This window comes from Etheostoma cragini, chromosome 10 (assembly GCF_013103735.1).
Source record: "Etheostoma cragini isolate CJK2018 chromosome 10, CSU_Ecrag_1.0, whole genome shotgun sequence".
In the NCBI taxonomy this organism is placed as follows: Eukaryota; Metazoa; Chordata; class Actinopteri; order Perciformes; family Percidae; genus Etheostoma; species Etheostoma cragini.
The window spans coordinates 27,361,182-27,381,392 of record NC_048416.1 but is presented as its reverse complement, the minus strand read 5'-3'; the positions used below and the strand labels follow the sequence as shown (position 1 = coordinate 27,381,392).

The window sequence follows — 20,211 nt, the reverse complement described above, 5'->3', positions numbered from 1 at the left end:
GGGGCCAAGTTTGAGAAATACAGCTATGTTCTTTGATGGAGAGTTTGTAAGTTAACAACAGTTAACAGTTTTTTTTTTTTACAAAACTATCCTACTTTGATAGTTTGGTTGTAAAAAAAGAAAAATAGTAAAATAATAATAATAATAAACAACCTTAGGACTTTTTGTTCTTGGCCAGTACTTTCACAACTGGCTGCATCTCTGACAATCCCATAAGTATCTGTAAAGAATCCTTTTTGGCCATGATTGCATAATCCTTCTCATTTTGCACCTTGTACAGCGTCTTCAGGAAGACGGGACGATGCTTTCATGTTTTAATCTCCAATGCACATTTGAAATAGTCAATTCTTGTTTAAATATACTGCACTGTCTTTTAAAGTAGAGTTGAACTTATTTGCACATTTAAAACCATCTGTGCCACTGTCAATGATGATTGTAAAAATGTAAATTTGACATTTTTTAAATGTTTCTGTTAAATTGAAGGATGTAGCGTTTCTTTGTAGGCTGTAAACATTCTCCCACTTCTTACCCTACATAGACAATTAAAATACAAAATGAAATAGGTGAAAATGCTTGCTAACAATAGTTTGAACTGTCTGCTCTTTATTTTAGTGATTTAATCCATTGATTTCTATATATGTTCAGTCTATGTATTTAAAGAGCACAACAAACATTGACCAGAGTATGATTAGAGCTTAAATAGAACAAAAAAAACTTGAAATTAAAATGAGAAAAAAATTATTAATTATAAATAAATGTATACATAAAGCTATTTGTAGAATGGTGCAATACAGATCAAGCTTATTATGACCATATATTGTTAGTTCAAACAATTGTTGTATACACATTTTATTATTGAACATTGAGATGTATTGGTGTCTAGTCTGTCATATCCTGTCTAGAACTGTTCTACACTATGTCATGTTTCATATATGAAGATATCTCCAATGTACTTTACTGAAATAAGGTTGTCATTACCATGACGATGAGCGTATGAACAGAGATCATCTCGTAGTCGAGCTCCTCCGTCATCACCAGGACTCCGCTCTTTGGGTCCAGGTGGAAGAACTTGGTGCTGTCCGGATGGGGGCTGCTGTGGATGGAGTACACCAGTTTGCTGTTGGCGTCGGCGTCCTGCGCGCTGATCTGCAGGATGTCCTTCCAGGGGGACGTGTCCTCAGGAACCCTCACCTTAAACACATGGTAACACAGGAGGAAATGGGGGAAGTCGTTCACGTGGTAATGACAAAGAAAACACACAAACACGGGAAACAATTTGAACACACTTTTTATTCACAAAAGGCCGTCTGACTAAACAACAGAAAACATTTTGAGGACAAGTAAGTCGGTTAGAGCAACGATTTCTGGGACAGGACCAGAGGGAGCGTGGATTACTATGACTAAGAAAACAACACCAATCTTTAAGTGTCTGTTGGATGTCCGGATTATTAAAGCAAATAATGCATGTTTATAATAATTCTCAGCATGCGTCTACATTTAAATTGTAGGTGTTATGTCTACCTAGCTTCTTGGTTAAAACAAATACTCACAAAAACCTGAACAGAAATCAACAAAGCATGGCCTACCAAGCCCTAATGTGAAATACTAAAATAGCAGTAACACGTTATTGATAAGAGTTAGATTTATTGCATGTAGCTTGATATGTAACTAATATACTGTATATAACTTGGGTAAATTAAAACACATATTTTGTAACTATCAAATGGTCATTTTACCGTCAGATTTTGGGGTTTGTGTCCAAAGGCAGCATCAGTTCCATGCTTCCTATTAATTGTCTATGTACGCAGCTGGCCAATGCATTCTGGTAGCGTTGCTGCAACTCTTGGGAGACGGAACGGTACAATGCCCCCTCCTCATTTGCATGAAGTTGAATCCATCCTACTTTATGCAAATGAGTCAGTAGAAAGGTCTCTTTAGTTTCCTAATTTCTTATAACTGTGACCTTAATTACCTACCGGCTGTAAACTGTTGTTGTCTTACCGACCATTCCACAGATGCAATTTAATTAATTGTTTATGGTTCATCTTTAAAATACAGTGTCACACATCTTGCAGACCATCATTCGAACGTCCAAGCGTACTTATGTAAGCACACATTCTCTGTCTGTCTGTCTGTCTGTCTCTGTCTCTCCAGTCTGTCCTCTCTTATCTGGAATACCTACAGTATCTTCCTGATCTGTTTATTTTCTACCTGTACTAGGGCACCATGACATGAGGAAACTATGCGATATGCTATAATGCTTTTGAGTATTGCGAAGACGATGTAACTTGCAATAGATGAACATGTATTTAAGTGTACTCAATTCTGCTGGGATGGGTGTTCTGCTGATGGCAACGGGCCACTTGTTGAGTGTTGTTCGTTGAACATAATGAACATTGAATTGAATATGGAGGGAACCACTAGAAAATTTGCATTTTGGAGTGCCGTTTTCTGCTGATGTTGTCGTTCAATAAAAGGTACTTTAGAGCACTTTAGCGCCCAACTGTCACAATAACAAAACCCACTCCTTGTTAGAGTCATAACTCTGTCCCTTCTGAACAAACAGACATGATACAGGTACTTTTAGATGTCAAAGTGCAAGACGCTGAACCTCGATTTGCTCCTGATGCTGTGTGTGAGTGTTATCTGATGAGCAGGTGGCACCTTGTACAGCAGCCTCGGCCATAGTGTGTGAATGTGTGTGAATGGTGAATGGTTCCTGTACTATGTAAGTAGCACTTTGAGTAGTCATTGAGACTAGCAAAGCGCTATATAAATATAAATAGTCCATTTAGATGCAGAGCAACTTACACTCTGGGATATCATTATCTGTGATGGCCGTTGCAAATAAACAACCTTTCTATAACTGCAGAAATTGCCCGACAATAAGTATCAAAGTAATCCAGTAATGTTTGTACGTCTATGGGCACATTGCCAACAGGAACTGATAATAGCTAATTCAGCATACTGTTTTATGCCTCTTTGCTAAGAGTAAACAGTTTTAGGCAAAAGAAAAATGGGGCTCAAAGTGTAGCTCAGACTCCATGGCAACATTATATTTTCTGTTTACATCCCCCAAAGCCCCTTAATTCTGGGAACTGTAGTACCAAAAGTTAGAGCGTGATCATACCCTAAATAGAAGTGAAGCAAAGGATGAAATAAAAACAATTTAATCTGAAATGGCAGTCCAAATCCAAAATATGACAAATCTCATGTTGCTGTTAGATTTACTGTTAGCCAGAGACACGTTTGTCTCTCTCTTTTCAGCTTCCAATGGGGGCCAAGTTTGAGAAATACAGCTATGTTCTTTGATGGAGAGTTTGTAAGTTAACAAACTCTCTATCAAAGAACATACCAGTATTTTATTATTTTTTTACAACAAAACTATCCAAGTTAGAATAGTTTTTTTGTCAAACAAATAATACAAAAAAACAACCTTAGGACTTTTTGTTCTTGTCCAGTACTTTCACAACTGGTTGCATCTCTGACAATCCCATAAGTATCTGTAAAGAATTCCCTTTAGGGCATGATCGTTCTCATTTCTCACCTCGTACAGCGTCTTCAGGAAGACGGGACGATGCTCGTTCATGTCCAGCACGCGGATGTAGGCCTGCAGTTTGGAGGTGAAAAACACAGGGTTCGAGATAATGGATGCTCAGCATGAACAGCATTCAATATGGAAAGCGGCCGTCATAGGTGCTTCATCTTACATTACGCTGCTTGTTCAGAGGACTGTGGTTTGGTTCCTTTTATCATTAAACAAATACAGTGTGGTGTTTTTAATGATATTTTTCTGTTGCTTTACTTCCAAAAAAACTGCCCAGAAGTTCTGCAAAAAGTGAGCTGAGCTGGCTAGTGCCTTGTAGCTGTCAGTGATGTGTGACTACCTGAATATACTGAAACTTAGGGAAGAATTATTGTTGCCAATGAGTTTGGTGGGAACACAACAAGTTAAATATCACGGTCCATCAAAACATCAGGATTCCCTGAACCCTTCTGTCTAGCAACAGGAAAATAAATAAAACAAATACTAAAGTATTCTCATTCGGGGGTGGCAGTAGCTCAGTCCCAAGGGAGTTAAGGTTGGGAACCGGAGGGTTGCTGGTTCAAGTCCACATACGGACCTAAGCATGGTGGTGGACTGGTAACTGGAGAGGTCCCAGTTAACCTCCTGCCAAGGCTCACTGTTTTGTGAAGGGTTGATCACAAATCCTGTGTGTTTCTGTTTTATGTCTCTAACCTGTGTGGTGGAGCTGTGGTGGCCATCGGTGACCCGAACCGTCATGTTGTAGTTGGAGCGTCGAGCCGCATCGAGGCGGCGGGCGATGGAGATGGTTCCTGTATTACTCTGGATGTCAAAGTCCTTTTCTTCATCACCAGCTGCGGGAGAGAGAGAGAGAGAGAGAGAGAGAGAGATTAATTCCATCAGGTGTTATCATGCTACAGTATGAGGGTGTCCAGCTGTCAGATGTTATATCTTAGATGGTATGTCAGACAATGCAGGTATGTAGGTAGGAGTGATGCATCTAGGCATCGTCCTCCAGAATAGCAGTGATTTTTCTGAGGGGGTGCTGTAATAAATGATCCACTTTGTGACTTTGAAAGGCCCAAACCCTGTTAGCATTGGTCCCATTCTGAAGAAACTTTGACTACTGTACTCAATTTAACTCTTGGGCCATGTGCGTTTGTGTATGTGTGTGTCTTCAAAACAATATAAAAATATCTATCGTATATATTTTTTCTATATTGTTTCTATCACTAAGATGAAAAACCTGTGACCAAACTGCTTGAAGGCATACTGACTTCATTCGGGCGGCGCGCTACATTCTGATCCTGGCTTCTTATGTTTATTGAGCACAACAATTCTGCTGGAGGGAAAAAAAAAAAACTCTGTACTTTTCATTTGTCAAGTATATATATACACACAGGAGTACACTAAAAAGGCTTTACCATGTAGTTATTTCAAATACTGGATACTATTTATTTATTTATTAAATGATCACACATGCTAAACCATGATAAATACAGTATGTTCTCGCTAAATCACCACAATATGAAATGACTGATATTGGGACTAAAGATTTAGGCCATACCTGTATAACCCAGCCCCAACCCGCCTTATATCCAAATACGTACTGTCCTGTAGCATGTGTAAACTATGAACCAACGTGCAGGGCAAATTTTCAAGCAATACAAGTCAGCCTCATATTAGAAAAATTACAATACATACCTTTTCTCTGATTATTATTCAAACTGTTTGCATAAGAATAGCATATTACACTGATCACTCTGAATAAGATAATCATGGAGCCACCGTCTGTCTTTGTGCAGAGCAGGCAGAGGAGATTAACATCCACTTTGTGTAAATAAGCAGCTGTAGCAGCTCACCAAATTTCCCTTTGGGGATAAATAAAATATTTATGATTTATTTATGACTTCAGAGCTTCCAGTTTGGCATTTTCTGTACTATTCTGTAGTGTGGAAACAGTTTCGTTGTGTAGTAAAATGAACTTTGATATAACTTCAGTGGTCTTTGTCTATTCTTGATAATGAAAATATCATTATCAAACTTGATCGTCTTAACTGACTTTTGACATTGTGAGTTTTGTAAAAATGTTTTGCTGTGGTGTTTCTGATAAATTCATCCGTTTAGAATGGTATGAAAAAACTAAACTTAAATAGAGAGAAAACCAGAGATGAATAGATTTTTCATTCCTTCATATGAATTCATCTATCAGAGCAGGACATTTCAATGGCCTCTGATTTACAGACAGAGCTGAGAAACCAACTGAGACACCCAGCAGCAGCAGCAGCAACAACAACACGTCTGCCTGATCACCTGTCTGAGTGTCTGCCTGACTTTAAAAGAGCAATCTGCATTCATGTTTAACCTTGAGTGTTCCTCCTCCCTGTCCTGCTGTCAGAACAGTAGAGTTAGATGGTGCAGAGATGAATGAATGAGTCGCTCAAGCACAATGTGTGTTATCCAGACTTTAAGATGACAAGTAGAGTTTGTGAAGACTAGTGGTGCTGAAAAGCAATATTCGGATGAGGTAGTCCTCGTGTTGTTTCTTCCGGGAGAATGTAACACATATTTCTGCCACCTTCACAGGGCAGTGACGCATTGTCATTGCAGTAATGGGCCATAAAAAGGGCAGCAGAGCGGCAATAAAAGAGAACAAGACTTCAAGTCAATGCATCACTGTACTTTCTGGATTGGAAACAGTTATTGACACTAGATGTTTGAGATACTGGGGTTTTAACATAATTCTGCAATAACATGAACATTGCAGATAAGGATCCCTTAAATCTGTTTTTTTATTAAATTTTCTCTGATGGACAGAACTTTGTAATGGAGACGCTGTCTCTAACTCACCTCAAACTTATCGTTCACATTTCTGCACTTTGTTACTTATCTGTCAGCTATCTGATAAATCGGCGGGACTCTACTAGGACATTTGATCATTATGTTTGTCAGCTATTAAAACCATAGTGCGTAGTTTCTGTCGCCCCCCCATTAGGAATTCTAAGTAATGACAACAAAACTGTTCGTGCTTCCACATGATAAAAGCCTTCCATTATCGTGCACATCCCTCCCAATCCTCCCTGACACAGTTGCTAGTAGCCAAGGAGGACACGGAGGATTAATAAAACATGATGGACTCTTCAGAAGAGGTAATTATCTTCGCCAGGCAACACAATCTTCTGAACATACTGAGAGAGTTGTGTGGAGCTATCTTAATTAGCTTTGTAGCAACTCATTTGGTAATGGCCCAATGTAGCGCACGTTCGTTAATATCAAAAAGTTACGCACTAAAGCGTCAAAGATACATATAAAAAGCATTGCGTGTGAAACACCAAACTGTTTGTTCACAATTAAATGATGCATATTCCTTTAAATCTTGAATTGAAAAACGGACATCTGGCTTTTTAAAGCTTCTTTGTCCTTGTATTGGCAAATTAAATTTTAGTCTTTCTGTATGCATCAGAGTACTCACAGTCCTGTTCTGTTCTTTATACTTTTTCATCAAGTACAGACTGAATGCATGATTGTCTTTCTTCTCTCTTCAACGTCTTCTTAATTTAAAAAAAATGCAGTTTTTTTAAATCTAAAAGAAACACTGACTCACTCTGCCCTTTATCCTCTCTTCCTTTCCTTCTCTCTGTCTCCTCACGCTCTTTATCCTGCAACCCCCTGATTGTTCTTGCTTGATGACATTTTCTTTTCTCTCTCTCAGCAGGTTGTGTGTATGTACGTGAGAGAGGTAAACCTCACGCCTGCTTGGCCAGATGGTGTTTATTAAAATGTCCACCTTGCAAACGACTACACACGCACACACACACACAAGCACACACACAAGCACACACGCCGCACACAGGCACAAGAAATTGGTTAAATCGATAAGTTCTTGTTTTCTACCTTTTTTCTCGTCCTTTGCCTTACATTATACACACTCCGCACTCTCTCTTTGTTCTTGATTGATAGATAATTGGGTCATCCAGCGGTTTATTTTTATCAGTGACACCCTAAGGACTGAGTCACAACACTGCAGACTAAGTAGGCACATTGACAGGTCTGTTTAACTGGTTTCAATTTTCCAATTCCCTGGATTGACTTCCTGTAAGACACGCACCAGCACCCGGGAAGCCTTTCATGGAATATAACGGTCTACACAAGCTGCAGAATCGCCGGCTGTTGTCTCAGCCCAGAGAAAAGAGGGTGTTCTGGCAATTTTTCACATTAATGACCATTTCAAGGAACATACAGCATCCTGCCATGTTTGGAAGTTCCATTTCCCCGGGGCCAGACATGCTAAAAAATATTTTACTAATGGTAATGGGAGAAAAAAAAAGTGTACTTCAGAGTGAAAAGCAGGAATTCCACTGACATTTTTATCTATGTATTCTTCTCATCCATGTTGTGGATGTTTATCTGGGTCAGGGTTGGGGCAGAACTGGACAATATATCGATATTATATTGATATGGTCTTTGATTTGGGACATTGTAATATCGTGATATGACATAAGTGTTGTCTTTTCCTGGTTTTAAAGGCTGCATTACAGTAAAGTGGTGTGGTTTTCTGAACTTACCAGACTGTTGTAGCTCTTCTATCAATTGCCTTTTCTCCACTTAGTCATTATACTTACATTACTGAAGATTATTTAACTTAAATCTAAGTGTGAAGATATTTTGTCAAAACAGCAGTTGTCAACACCATAATATCACCACAATATCTACATTGAGGTATTTGGTAAAGAATACAGTGATATCTGATTTTCTCCTTATTGCCCAGCCTTAGGGCCACAGCACCTGATCAGTCATTTAACAGGCCCTCCTTGACTTTCCACTCCGTATGCAAATGTAGCTTAATATTTCACATAAAAAGACAATGCATTCCGAGCAGAAACAGAGGGAGGTCAAGGTGGAGTAGGTTTAATTCTTCTTCATTCATTCTATTGATTCCTGCAGCAGCAGAGAGCTGAAGAAACGGAAACATCTAGCTCAAAAGACCAAAACTGAGCTAAAACAAAAGGGAGTGTTGGCGCTTTAACTCAGTGCTACTGTTGCTCTGGGTCTAAAAACAATGATACCGATTATGTGACCCATCTATCTGTTCATCTTACATTCAGACAGAACGCAGCGGATGTCACTCAACAACCAACCTCTCTGTGTGTTGCCGTTCTCAAAATACCTTCACTACAGAAAACAACAAAAGACCTTTGAGTTTGCCAGCTGCTCACTGAAAATGTCAAGTTTTGAAGTTTGTTCAATTCAGTTCAAAGTTGTGAAATTTGGATCATGCAACATGGCAGGCATGCTTAGTTTTTTTTATTGAAGGATTGTAAAGATTTACATAGAAAATGTTTATGGCGTTTACTCTAACTGGGACATTTTGGGACAGATTGACAGGTCAGCTTGACCCCTGCTTAAGTTGACTAAAATAAGGAATAAAAACTAATCTTTTGGAAATTGATCTTATTGCCTTAATTTAAAAAAATAATTTATCATTAATAAATAAATGTTCTTCCTTAAAATACAGGAGGCGTGAGTATTCAGACCCTATGTTAAAGGGCCCATAGCGGCAGGCAGATTTTTATTATAGGCCAGTTATTTCCTGGATCCAGGATACTATGGACCTGATAAAGTTCACAATGTATGAGTGGTGTAGAAAGACTGCTTCCTGTAAAAACACACACTAGCAAATTGTCATTGAACAAAACAACAGTATCAGCATTGACGGTTTTCATCTTAGCACAGAAAGAGAGAGGGATGTTCTGTGAAAGCAATTTTTCACATTGAGGATCATTTCCAAGACTATACAGTATCCTGTCATGGTTGGAAAATCCGTTACCCAGCCATGAAACAAATATATTTTACTAATGATACTCCGACACATAAAAGTATACATCAAATGTCATAGTGGAATGTGTTCCAGGAATTTCACTGACATTTGTATCTATCTATCTATTCTTCCCATCCATCTTCTGGATGTCTATCTGGGTCAGGGCCACAGTGATAACAATGCAAGCTGAGAGGCCTTGAGCACATTAGTCATTTAACCGCAACAACATTCCTAGCTAGGAGAAAAAATGAGCTCTGGTTCATTGGTATTTATATCAATCAATCCTAATCATGTTGTAACGGCTGGACGCAGCAACGGTGCCGCTGCAAAAGAGCCTCGGGTAGGTACTTGTTTAGCTTTAGAAAATGTGCAAGCAAGCGTAGAGGCGAGCTCTCGAATTAAAATGTCTGTTGAGTTTGAAATGACAATTTTACAAAAAAAAAAATATATAGTTATAATTTTTTTGTTGGTTCAGGTGCTTCTCGAATCGACCGGAGTTTAGAATGTCAACACAAAGACAGCAGAAGGTTAGAGACATCCGTCAAAACATCCAAAAGAACCCTCCGGCGGCACCGGAGCAACGACGTAAATGAAATGTCGTCAATATATAGACTAGGCCATCCTTGATTTTCCACTGAGTACTTGAACATTTGTAGCTCAATACATCACATAAGTGGATATTACATGTCGAGCAGAAGGGAGGGAGGTCAAGAAAGATTAAGTAGGTTTAATTCTTCACTTCTTCATTCTGTTGTTTTCAGCAGCAGAGGGCTGAAGAAAATGAAACATTTAGCAGCTAAATAGACCAAAACCGAGCTCAAATTATTGGCCCATCTGTCTGTTTATTAGGTCAGACAAAATGGTTTCGGAGGTGGACCAATTGCATGCAAAGTCAATAGAGATTGGAGGGAAAATAGAGGAGAAAGAAAGCCGAGGATGGTGTAGGTGAGCCCCGACCTTTCCTTAAGCCCACCATCAAGATAGATAGACAGATATTTATTGATCCCAATAAAATGGGAGATTATAGTGTTACAGCAGAAAAATCAGTCACACTGATTATAAATATAATGAAATACTAGGATAAAATATACATACAATATACATGAAATAATAACAGGATAAAATACAAGAACAAATGTTTGAATATATGCAAGTTGGGAATAAAAAAAAGTGCAACTGCTTAAATAGTATGAGAAATATGTAGATAAACCTATTGGGTAGGGTGCACTTAGTGCAGTATTGTGGTGTCTCAGCGTCCTATCTAGCACCCAGTGGTGAAGTGTTAAAAAGTTGTATTGCCTGAGGTAGGAATGATTTCCTGTAGCGGCCCGTGCAACATCGAAGCTGTCGGAGCCTCTTAGAGAAGCTGCTCCTCTGTTGGACCGATACTCTACAAATACCAAAATCTACAGGGCACAGAGTAAGCAAAATGTCAATATGTTCTTATTTAAGGTTTGGATAATGATATTGATCAGACTTGGGGCAACAAGTCTTGCTTTACTGCTTTTTTTTGAGGAATTATGCTGTACTTTTCCATCCAGATTTTATATTCTACTGCACAAAGAAATTAACTGAAAGATACGCAATCCTTTTTCCACCATGGGGGTAAGGTACATGAAATCATTGAGAATAATGCATTCTGAACATGATACGCTTCGGAGTAGAATATCTTGAATATCTTTTTTTTTAATCTCAGAAGGCTCAAACCTTTGCAGACAGAAGACAATCCTTTCAGGGCAAATTGGAATGACTACGAAGCAGATGTCTATTACTGCTGCATCTTCCGCCAGTATTTACAAAGGTCTAATTCCTCAGCTTGTCCTGTGTCTGCCTCAGGGTCTCCTCCAGGTACCCGTCTGCCTCAGCAGAGGAGCAGCCACACGCCTGCAGAGAGAACCTAATTTTCTCGGATTCGGTCAGCTGTTGTATTCTTTGGTAAGAGGTTGAAGGTCAGAAATGAGGATGGGTTGATTCCTTCCTCCAACAGTCTCTGTCTCTTCAGCCCAGCTGTGTAGTACAGTTACAACCGTTGGGCATTTTGGGCTACAATGGACAGGGCAGCTAGATATGAAAGGGGGCAGGGAGGGGGGGGAAGACATGCAGGAAACCATCACAGGTCAGACTTGAACCCTTGATCTTCTGCTTCGAGGCACAAACCTCTATATATGTGCGCCTGCTCTACCAACTGAGCTTACCCGGCCACGCCAATGGTGAAACCTAATAGGTTGGGGGAAAACTCTCAATAAGAAAGTGTTGATAATTAATTGATTGTCATTCGAAAGGGAAAAAATGAGCTTTATAAATGGGAGGGCTTTTGTACAGATCAAAACAACATATAACATGGGAATTTATCAGCTTTAGAAGTGGATAAAACCAAGCAACCTCTTTCGGTTCCACTCTTTCTGCAAAGCTAAGCTAACTTGCTAAGCCACTTCATTTAACTCTAGAAAAGAAAGCAAATCTGTTACATTCCATTCTCTGAAACCTCTGAACAAAGCCGCTCCCATATGTTTTAATTGTATCATAAATTGCTCAACTATTTTCCTTCCTGAAGATTTATCTGTATGAACCTGCCTTGAACCAATCCTCCTTTCCTCTCAAGCCTCTTTCTTATCAATTTACTCTCACATCATCGAAGTGAATGGAGCAATTGTTAGAAAATACATGAAATGTAGATATTCCCCGTGGTCTCATTAAACCCTTCTTCCTGACGCTGTGTTCTCCAAGATCTTGTAACTATTCCTATAGTAATCCCATCCTTTAATGAAAAGGTATTTCTTTTTTGTCATTCTGTGTCCCACTCATCAGGAAACCCTGCTGGATTTAGACCCAAAGACACCTGAACTCATCCACTCAAAGCAGATGCTCAACCCTCCCCTGCAGGGTACAAATCCCATCCTCCAGCAGAGAGCCAGGGCTTCAGACCTGCAGGTGCTGACCCCCATCACGACCACATCACATCCAGATGGGGCCCTGCTCCAGCACACAGATCACAGCCCAGATAGACTCGCCTGCTCTTTGATATCATGTTCTTGATTTTTTGGTTTTAGCATGCTGTTTTTGTGCAGATTCACAGGAGGCGTTAGGGTTATTTTGAGGTTTCATCTCTCTGAGTTATCTCACGGCCAGAGAGGCTTGATAGGCATCTGGGTTCTGCTGCTGGTAAGGCAGCAGTGGAGCAATGAAGGCCTGATCATATCTGCATGGGAGAGAAGTCCTGTGACACAACAACATTCCCTCATGTGCCAATGAGATGAGGGTCAGTGATACACAACTGTGGAACAAAGAGTGTTGGAGGGAAGCTGAATAAAATGAAATTCAAAAACAGTGGCAGGTCTCTGGTCTCATCATGTAGTCATAAAAATGTAAATGAAAACAGTGAGGGAAATCTCTTGTTTCTCATAATTGAAAATGCGAAGAGAAGAGGGGAGAGGAGGTTGATCAGACAGCTGACAGGCCATCACTGATATTTACCGAGTCATGTTGGCAAACTCCACAGCGAGGAAAACGCGACACATTTATCCAACACTAAAAACACTTCAGCTCCCAGAGCTGTCCGAGCTACTGCAAACAGAACCGAATACATTTACTCTACTATTACACAAGAGTACACATATTATACTTCATTATTTTAATCCAAGTGACATTATACTTCTACTCTGCTATGTTTCAGTGGGAAATATTGTACTTTACTGTAACTACTGGGAAAGGCAGTTTTTCTGTTGGAATCATTGGGCAAAATTTCCCAAATAACTGTTTAGCATATTGTAATTGAAGTGGACTGAGAAAACAACAGATGTCTGCACCTCCTCTTGGCTCCGTTTTTTAGGCTTTAGACATTGTAGCCTGTGACCAGGAAACTTCAGCAGGTCATTTCACAGAAAGGCTGTTTCTATTCATGTGCACGTTTCTTCTGAAGGTGGAATCCTGATTCAATGGAGGAAAATCATGCAGAAAAAGTTGCTATTCCAGCTTTGGCAACAACTGCCTAGACGGCAAAGCAACCTATAGGTAGGTTAGACAGAGATATCAAAGAGTCTAAAACCGGGGGACTTCCTTTGACACACTTAGCTCCTCTCTCCTTTATCTTTCCATTTGTGTGCACCCTTTGTCCCAGAATTGCTTGTTACTGACATAGCTCTGGGAAGTCATTCCCCGGAGTCCTTAAGTTCTCTTTTCCCAGCAGGTTTCCTTGAATCAGGGAGGTTCCAAAATCATGGTTGCAATGGAATGAATGTCATCACAAAGTGCTTTACAAAGACAACAGGGTGGTGATTTTTATAGAATCAAAGCTATCGAACAGCATCAGGATCACACTTCAGACGGGGATGATTGAAATGAATGACTCATACTAGTCTAGGTTAATGTATGAAGAGAGGGGCCGAGCACAGACAGGAGACGGCTGCATTTTACAATTACTGCCTTTTTAGAAAACTGCCAATCCAAACTTTTAAACTATCGCTCATTGTTACTTTGCAGACAAAAAGAAAGATATTGGTGTAATCAGGGGGAAATTAAATGTGGATAAATCAAAGCGATGCATGAAGTGAAGTAAAATGAAATGTTTGGGACTACGGTTCTGCTGACCATTTCTAGGAAAGAGACACTTTTTTTTATGCTTTGAAGTGCTTATTTTATGCTTTTTGGCTTTTTCACTTTCCTTTATTGTTTTTTTGTGCATGTTTACAAAACCGCACTTTACAATACCTTTATATGATGCCACTTTATTCAGTCTACCCTCTGCTCATTGTCTGTTTTTTGTTTGCTTTGCTTTTATCGTAGAAAATGCTGCTGTAACAAGGGAATTTCCCCGCTGTGAGATGAATAAAGTATCATCTAATCTTATCTTAAACCCAAAGTCCCCCTCAAAGGGACATACCATCTTCAACAGAAAACACTTCACAAACTGCTCCTAACAGCTCTGTTGTAGTCCAGCCTTTACTTCTGTGACGAACATGCGTCACTTTGTAACTCATGTTATGATGCTCGCGTAGCTGCTAGCATGGCACACCCTCATGCATGTGTGACTCTGAACAAAGAAGAAGTGAGATATTTCACTCTGTAGCTAAAACAGAGAGCTCAACACACAGGGTGAAAAGAGGAGCTGCAGCAATGTGCAATCCAACAAAAATGTGGTGTTTTTTTTTAATTAAACCACATAAACCTACTCTGGTACAACCTGAAAATACAGTTATGAACGTGAAAATGAGCATAATATGAGCACTTTAATTAGTCCGAAAACCATATAAATTATCTACTATATACTACTACTGCCGGACTTCTCAGGATGACCAGGACTGCTCTGCTTCGTGACATAAAGTAAATGTCACAAGACGAAACATCCGGCGTCGGCAGCTATGAGACAACTGAATGTCCCCTCAGGGATGCAGAGAGTGTCTGTTGGGTTCTGGCACAGATCGAGCTTGGCACAGCAAACTGAACATGAGGGACCTTGTTTTGTTTTTTTTTCTGTGCACATGCTGCCCCGCCTGGCAGGAAAACGGCCTAGCAAACCATGATGTGATTTCCAGAGAGGCTCAAAGGGAACGAGACACCGATGCGTCCGGACTCACAAGGATGATTTTCAATTCAACTTAAATTATTGTAACACTTTGTTTTCTCCATAAAAGCCCTCCGTAACTGTCCTTCTCTCAGAATGTTCCAGGGCTGACAAAATCAAGATAGGAGGGGAAAGGAGAGGAAGAAGATGGGAAGGGAGAGGAGGAAGTGTGGACGAAGGGCCAGTCGGCCCTCCCATCGTCATCTGGCAGGTGATGAGAGGAGGAACGCTGCTGATTTATCCTCCCAGAAAGAAAATGTCCTGCTGATACTGCTGACACCAAGTCCTTTTTTATTGCCTCTCCTCCACCCCCCTTTTCCTTTCTATTCATCCATCATGCCATGAACACTTGTCGTGGCAAGGTTGTATTATTTATCTATAGACCAGAAAATGGCTACATTCACACCAAGCATCGTGTGTTGCTGTCAGTCCTTCAGGATCAAATAGTGAGTTTTCAGGTAAAAAGAATACTAAAATCCTCTGAAAAACATGCATGGAAACCAGCAAAAAAAGGAGTCACAGGCATGCGACAGTACAGGAACAAAACAAACAGGTCGGATAATTTCCATATGTCAGACCTTTAAGTGTCCCTAACAGCTCTGATAAACATACAAGAGAACCCAATGCCCATTGTCTCCAAACTGTGCGTATCCGTGGGTCAGGGTTTGCGTGGAGGACCGCGCATTCTCCCATCCAGTTTTTAGTTTTTTTATAAATCACAGCCTTTGCATGAGAAGTGGCATACGTACATTTTCCGCCGTGTTTTGTGCGTACGGCACATTTATAAATGAGACCCCAGGCGTTTATTAATTCATTGAAATTAATGAATGTATCATTGAGGTGGATAACTGTCATGTGCATATTTAAGGAGGTTACTTCCCGAACAAAATACGCAAAAGAAGAGGGACGAGTAAATGAGGCCTAGGCTCCATGTATGCTGACTCAGATATAATTCGAAAAGTTGATCTATGGGAGAATAAATACATGAAAGCAATACAGAAAGCCTGAGAGCCTTGCTACAATATATCCTTTATGTTTTGTATTTTTAATTGTCCCCTATGTTTCCATTCACATAAAGTTGTTTCAAGCATAAATTGATATAGAAAAAGGTAGAAATAGGTGCACAAAAATTCAACTGAATGCAGGAAATTAAGTGTTTAACACATCATAGGTCAACACACAGATCTAGAAATAAAACCTTAGCTTTTGGGTTGCCAGGGCAGTTATGATTATCATTGGCCAAATGTTGGGGCCATCTAACTAACATGTACCAACAGGGCCAGTGGTCTACACACTTTCCCGGTACATGTTTTGGTCCCACTCCACACATGGCTGTGCCTCTTTCAGTCTTTACCACCTCCTCCACATATCTATAACCCATGAATTGTAGCACGCTGGCAAAAAACTATTCTGGGGAAACAACTAAAGCTTAAGAGGCTGATTCCGAAAGAAAAAGTAGGGTTGGTAAATCATAAATCCCAGCACTTCATCACAAAATAAGTGGTGAAAACACTGAAATTCACAGATTGACGATATTTAACAGTTTGCGCTCTGCTCCACTATCATTCACTGCTGCAGGACTTTGCTGACCTTTACAAAATAACATGTCTGCTGTTCATATAGAGGCTCATAAGGATGGATGATGGCTGTGACCTGTTTGTGTTCTCCGGTGAGAGCCGGCACTCTACAGGTCAGCACTTGGGCTTAAGCGGCATAATGGTGAATGTCAGATATAATTCCCTGATATGTTGTGCTCTGTGGCTCGGCTGCAGGAGTTTAAAGTCAGATCTATGTGAAGTCATTCCACAGTGACCCCCTAAACGCGGATTGAGTCGCTTTTTGTTTTCTGCCCTTTATTGTAGTATTGATCGTCTTGTGGGAATAAAAACGAGTAGTTTTTTCTTCATCCTTTGTCTTCTTTAAGACATCATTAGCATTTTTTTTGTGATGCTCGTTTTTTTAGCATGAAGTTTATTCTTCTTCCCATAGATCACCTGCGCCGTGAAGAGCTTCCAAACAGTGTAAAGCACCAGGGTGAGTGTGTCTGTGTGTGTGTGTGTGTTTTTCCTCTCACCTATGATATCGAACCACCGCATCATCTGATGCGTCTCCGTCATGATGATGCCCACCATGTGAGTGACAGGCTCCGTTTCCATGACGGCAAAGGTGAAATGGGGCTCCTCAAAGATGATAGGCTCGGCAGAGGGTGGCGGGAGGGCGATCCACTCAATGTCGAGTCTCGCCGTAGACGAGCGGGACGGGCTGCCCTGGTCTGTGGCTTTAATCTGGAAATTAAAATATTAATTAACATTTTTGACAAAGAACACAGAGAACCCCAAAGCATCACATGTGGAGTAATCCGCCGCTGAATTCCTACTGCTTGCTTGATAAAAACAACAGAGAGCAGCTGGTTTAAGAAAATCGATGAGCCTTTAAAATAAAGTGAAACTATATATTTAGGAGTTGTTTTCAATCAAAAACACAATAAGATTCAATGCCAAGTAAGTGGATAGTGAGGAGACCAAAAATGCTGCAGAGTAGCCTACAAAACGCATGGCATCGCTTAGAGCACCTTTAAAAAGGAAATCAAGAAAAAAAGAAGACTTGCATCTTCATTAAGTACCAATGAGCTCGGACTGAGTGCAACAAACAGGGCGGGGCAAGTTGAACAGTGGCAATTCCAGCGATGCGGCTTTAAAGTATAGAAAGACACATTTATCTGACACATTGTTGGTTTTGTCCTTTGTTGGCTTTGTCAATGATAACAAAAACCTAGGATTACTCCAGCCTAAGGTGTTCAACATCAAGATAAAACATCTTAATGACTGTTCTGTATGTCAACGGAAGGGGGGAAACAAGAGTTGTTCATGTTTCAGAGCTTTCCTGCTGCTGATTAACCTCTCTGGCTTCTACAATGCAAAGTGGTGACGAGCACTGAGACCGCTCAATGGTTTCAGAGAAGAGGATAGTGAAGTGCCTTTCAGAGTATTAAGCAGAGGTAATTTAGTATCTTTAGCAGAGCTGTTGGACTCGGTCAAGAAGGTAAAGTCTCCACGCCTCCTACAGAGCCGCGTAAATGAAGCCCAACTCTTAGAGAAAGTATTTACCCAAATACTGTTGTATAACAAACTCATAACTCTCGCTGAAAGGCAGTAGACATGCTTTTGCTCCGTGATTACATAACCGATAGTCTAGCACTGACAGACCTTCCTTACCAGTGATTTTAGTCGTGCAACAGAAAACTCCGATTGGACAGATATTCCAGCTAGCTGTCTGGATTTACCCTGCAGAGATCTGAGGACCAGGTCACCATAGTCTTTATATAAAGTTTAGAATGACAACACAAAGGAAGCGAAAGGTCTAAAAAAGTGACGGGATTGTTTAGGTGCCGCTGGCAATTCCGCCGGACGTGGAACGATGCCGAAATATAGACTACACAACTGACAACTCTAAATGAGCTTCTGGGTCCCTACCGTGAGAATGCTGTAGTTCCCGGGCCAGAAATCACCGTGCGCCGTCACCACCCCCGTCACCGAGTCAATCTCAAAGCGCTCGTCGTCCTTGTTGTCTTGGAGCTTGTAGGTCACCTCGGCGTTTGAGCCCTCGTCGTCGTCACGGGCAACCATCCTGCAGACTTCCCGTTTACCTGCACCCTGCCGCTGTTCAGCCAGCTTGACGTGGAAAAGTTTGTCGGTGAACTTCGGTCGGTTGTCGTTGGCGTCTAGAACTCGGATCACAACGGTGGCGGTGGAGCGCAGAGATGGAGATCCATTATCTGAAACGATTACCTGAGAAGTAAGGAGAAAGACCGTTACTTTATTAATACCGTTTGTTTTACAGTTAGATAAAACGTATGCAATAAAGAAACCCACTTGATATTAAAAAAGTTATCAAAAATAATCAGTAGATTAATTGATTATTACATTACTTTACCTTATTTAACAATAGACCATTGTCTTCATTTAAAATGCTACTTTTTACCTTTGAGGGCCCAAAAGTGACTCGTTTTAACAGAAAAAAGCAGTGTGTAAATCACATATGAGTAAACCTTAAAAAACCTGTAAAACTTTATACTGTCATGGATTACTCAGAAGCTTTCTTTATTTAGGAGTCTTACCTCAATACTGTGCTCTGGTTTATCCTCCCGATCCAAGGCTGATAGAGTGCTGATCACACCTGCTCGCACACACAGACACACACACACACACACACACACACACACACACACACACACACACACACACACACACACACACACAGAGTGTTTGTGATTGTTACTGCTGGGAAGTGAGAGTGCTAATTACACCTACACAAACACACAGGAGAGTTACTGCTTGTGTTATTTTATGTGTGTTTATGTGTGTGTGTGTGTGTGTGTGTGTGTGTGTCTCAGAACACAAACACGCTGGGCAAACACTTTTGGTTTATTGATGTTGTTTCTGCTGTTGTTGCTGCTCGTATATCTGGGAGTGTTTCTGGAAGTCACGAGTCTGTTCATAGCAGCACACCCGTATTCTTCGGCCAAGCACTCAAACTTTATATCCAGATTTGAAAAATAAAGATATTTTTGTCTCGCCTCTCAAACACTGATCAATCCCAATCTTCATTTAAGATTAAAAAAAGAAAACAATAGACACATATTGATAATGACAATAAAAATAAAGAAATCAGCAAAATGAAGTAATCAAAGTTAATTTCTAAGTTGAATTAGCTATCGGAGCTCTCAACAGCACCTTATGATCTCCCCTAGCTGGTGGAGTTTGCTCAGTTGTCATGGAGATGGGACGTGGTTGAGAGCTCTGGTAAAAGCTGGAAAAAAGAACCTTAAAGTCACGACTTTGTTTTGTCACGCTACGATTTTCAAGGTCAGGAATTATCTGTAATACTCAAATTATGGACAAATTAATAACATTAAAAAAATATAAGCAAATGAACCAAACACAGAATGAAAAAGGCATTGTAAAGTTTAGCTCTTTGCATTGTGACCCTGTGGTGTGGAGCATACAAACCGACAGATAAAGGATGTTTAAGGCCAATACCAATGCAAATATTTAAAAATCCGATATGCCGATATATCGACCGATATATACATTTAAAAGAAAAAACATAAAATGTATTTGTAGTTATTTATGAGTTATCACTAAAATAATATGAAACTTAAGATATGAAACTTAAAATTCTCTGAACAAAAACACATTAACAAAAAAAATAATCAAGTGTTGCCAACAAGGACATTGTAGAGCGTCCTCTGGTGGACAGACTATGCAACGCCATCACTAACAGGGACGTTGTAGAGCGTCCTCTGGT

General features: G+C 40.2%; 1 protein-coding gene across 3 annotated transcripts in view; it reads right to left on the bottom strand.

The window, feature by feature from the left end:
* Positions 1 to 20,211, bottom strand: part of fat2 (FAT atypical cadherin 2) — a 113,488-nt gene that overhangs the window by 66,775 nt on the left and 26,502 nt on the right. For all 3 annotated transcript variants that reach the window (XM_034883944.1, XM_034883946.1, XM_034883945.1), the window contains 6 exons: positions 19,022 to 19,080; positions 18,378 to 18,692; positions 16,979 to 17,189; positions 4,241 to 4,380; positions 3,548 to 3,610; positions 979 to 1,191 (listed from right to left, as the gene is read on the bottom strand). In XM_034883944.1, coding sequence (XP_034739835.1) covers positions 979 to 1,191; positions 3,548 to 3,610; positions 4,241 to 4,380; positions 16,979 to 17,189; positions 18,378 to 18,692; positions 19,022 to 19,080 — 1,001 coding nt within the window. The remainder of the gene's footprint in view (positions 1 to 978; positions 1,192 to 3,547; positions 3,611 to 4,240; positions 4,381 to 16,978; positions 17,190 to 18,377; positions 18,693 to 19,021; positions 19,081 to 20,211) is intronic.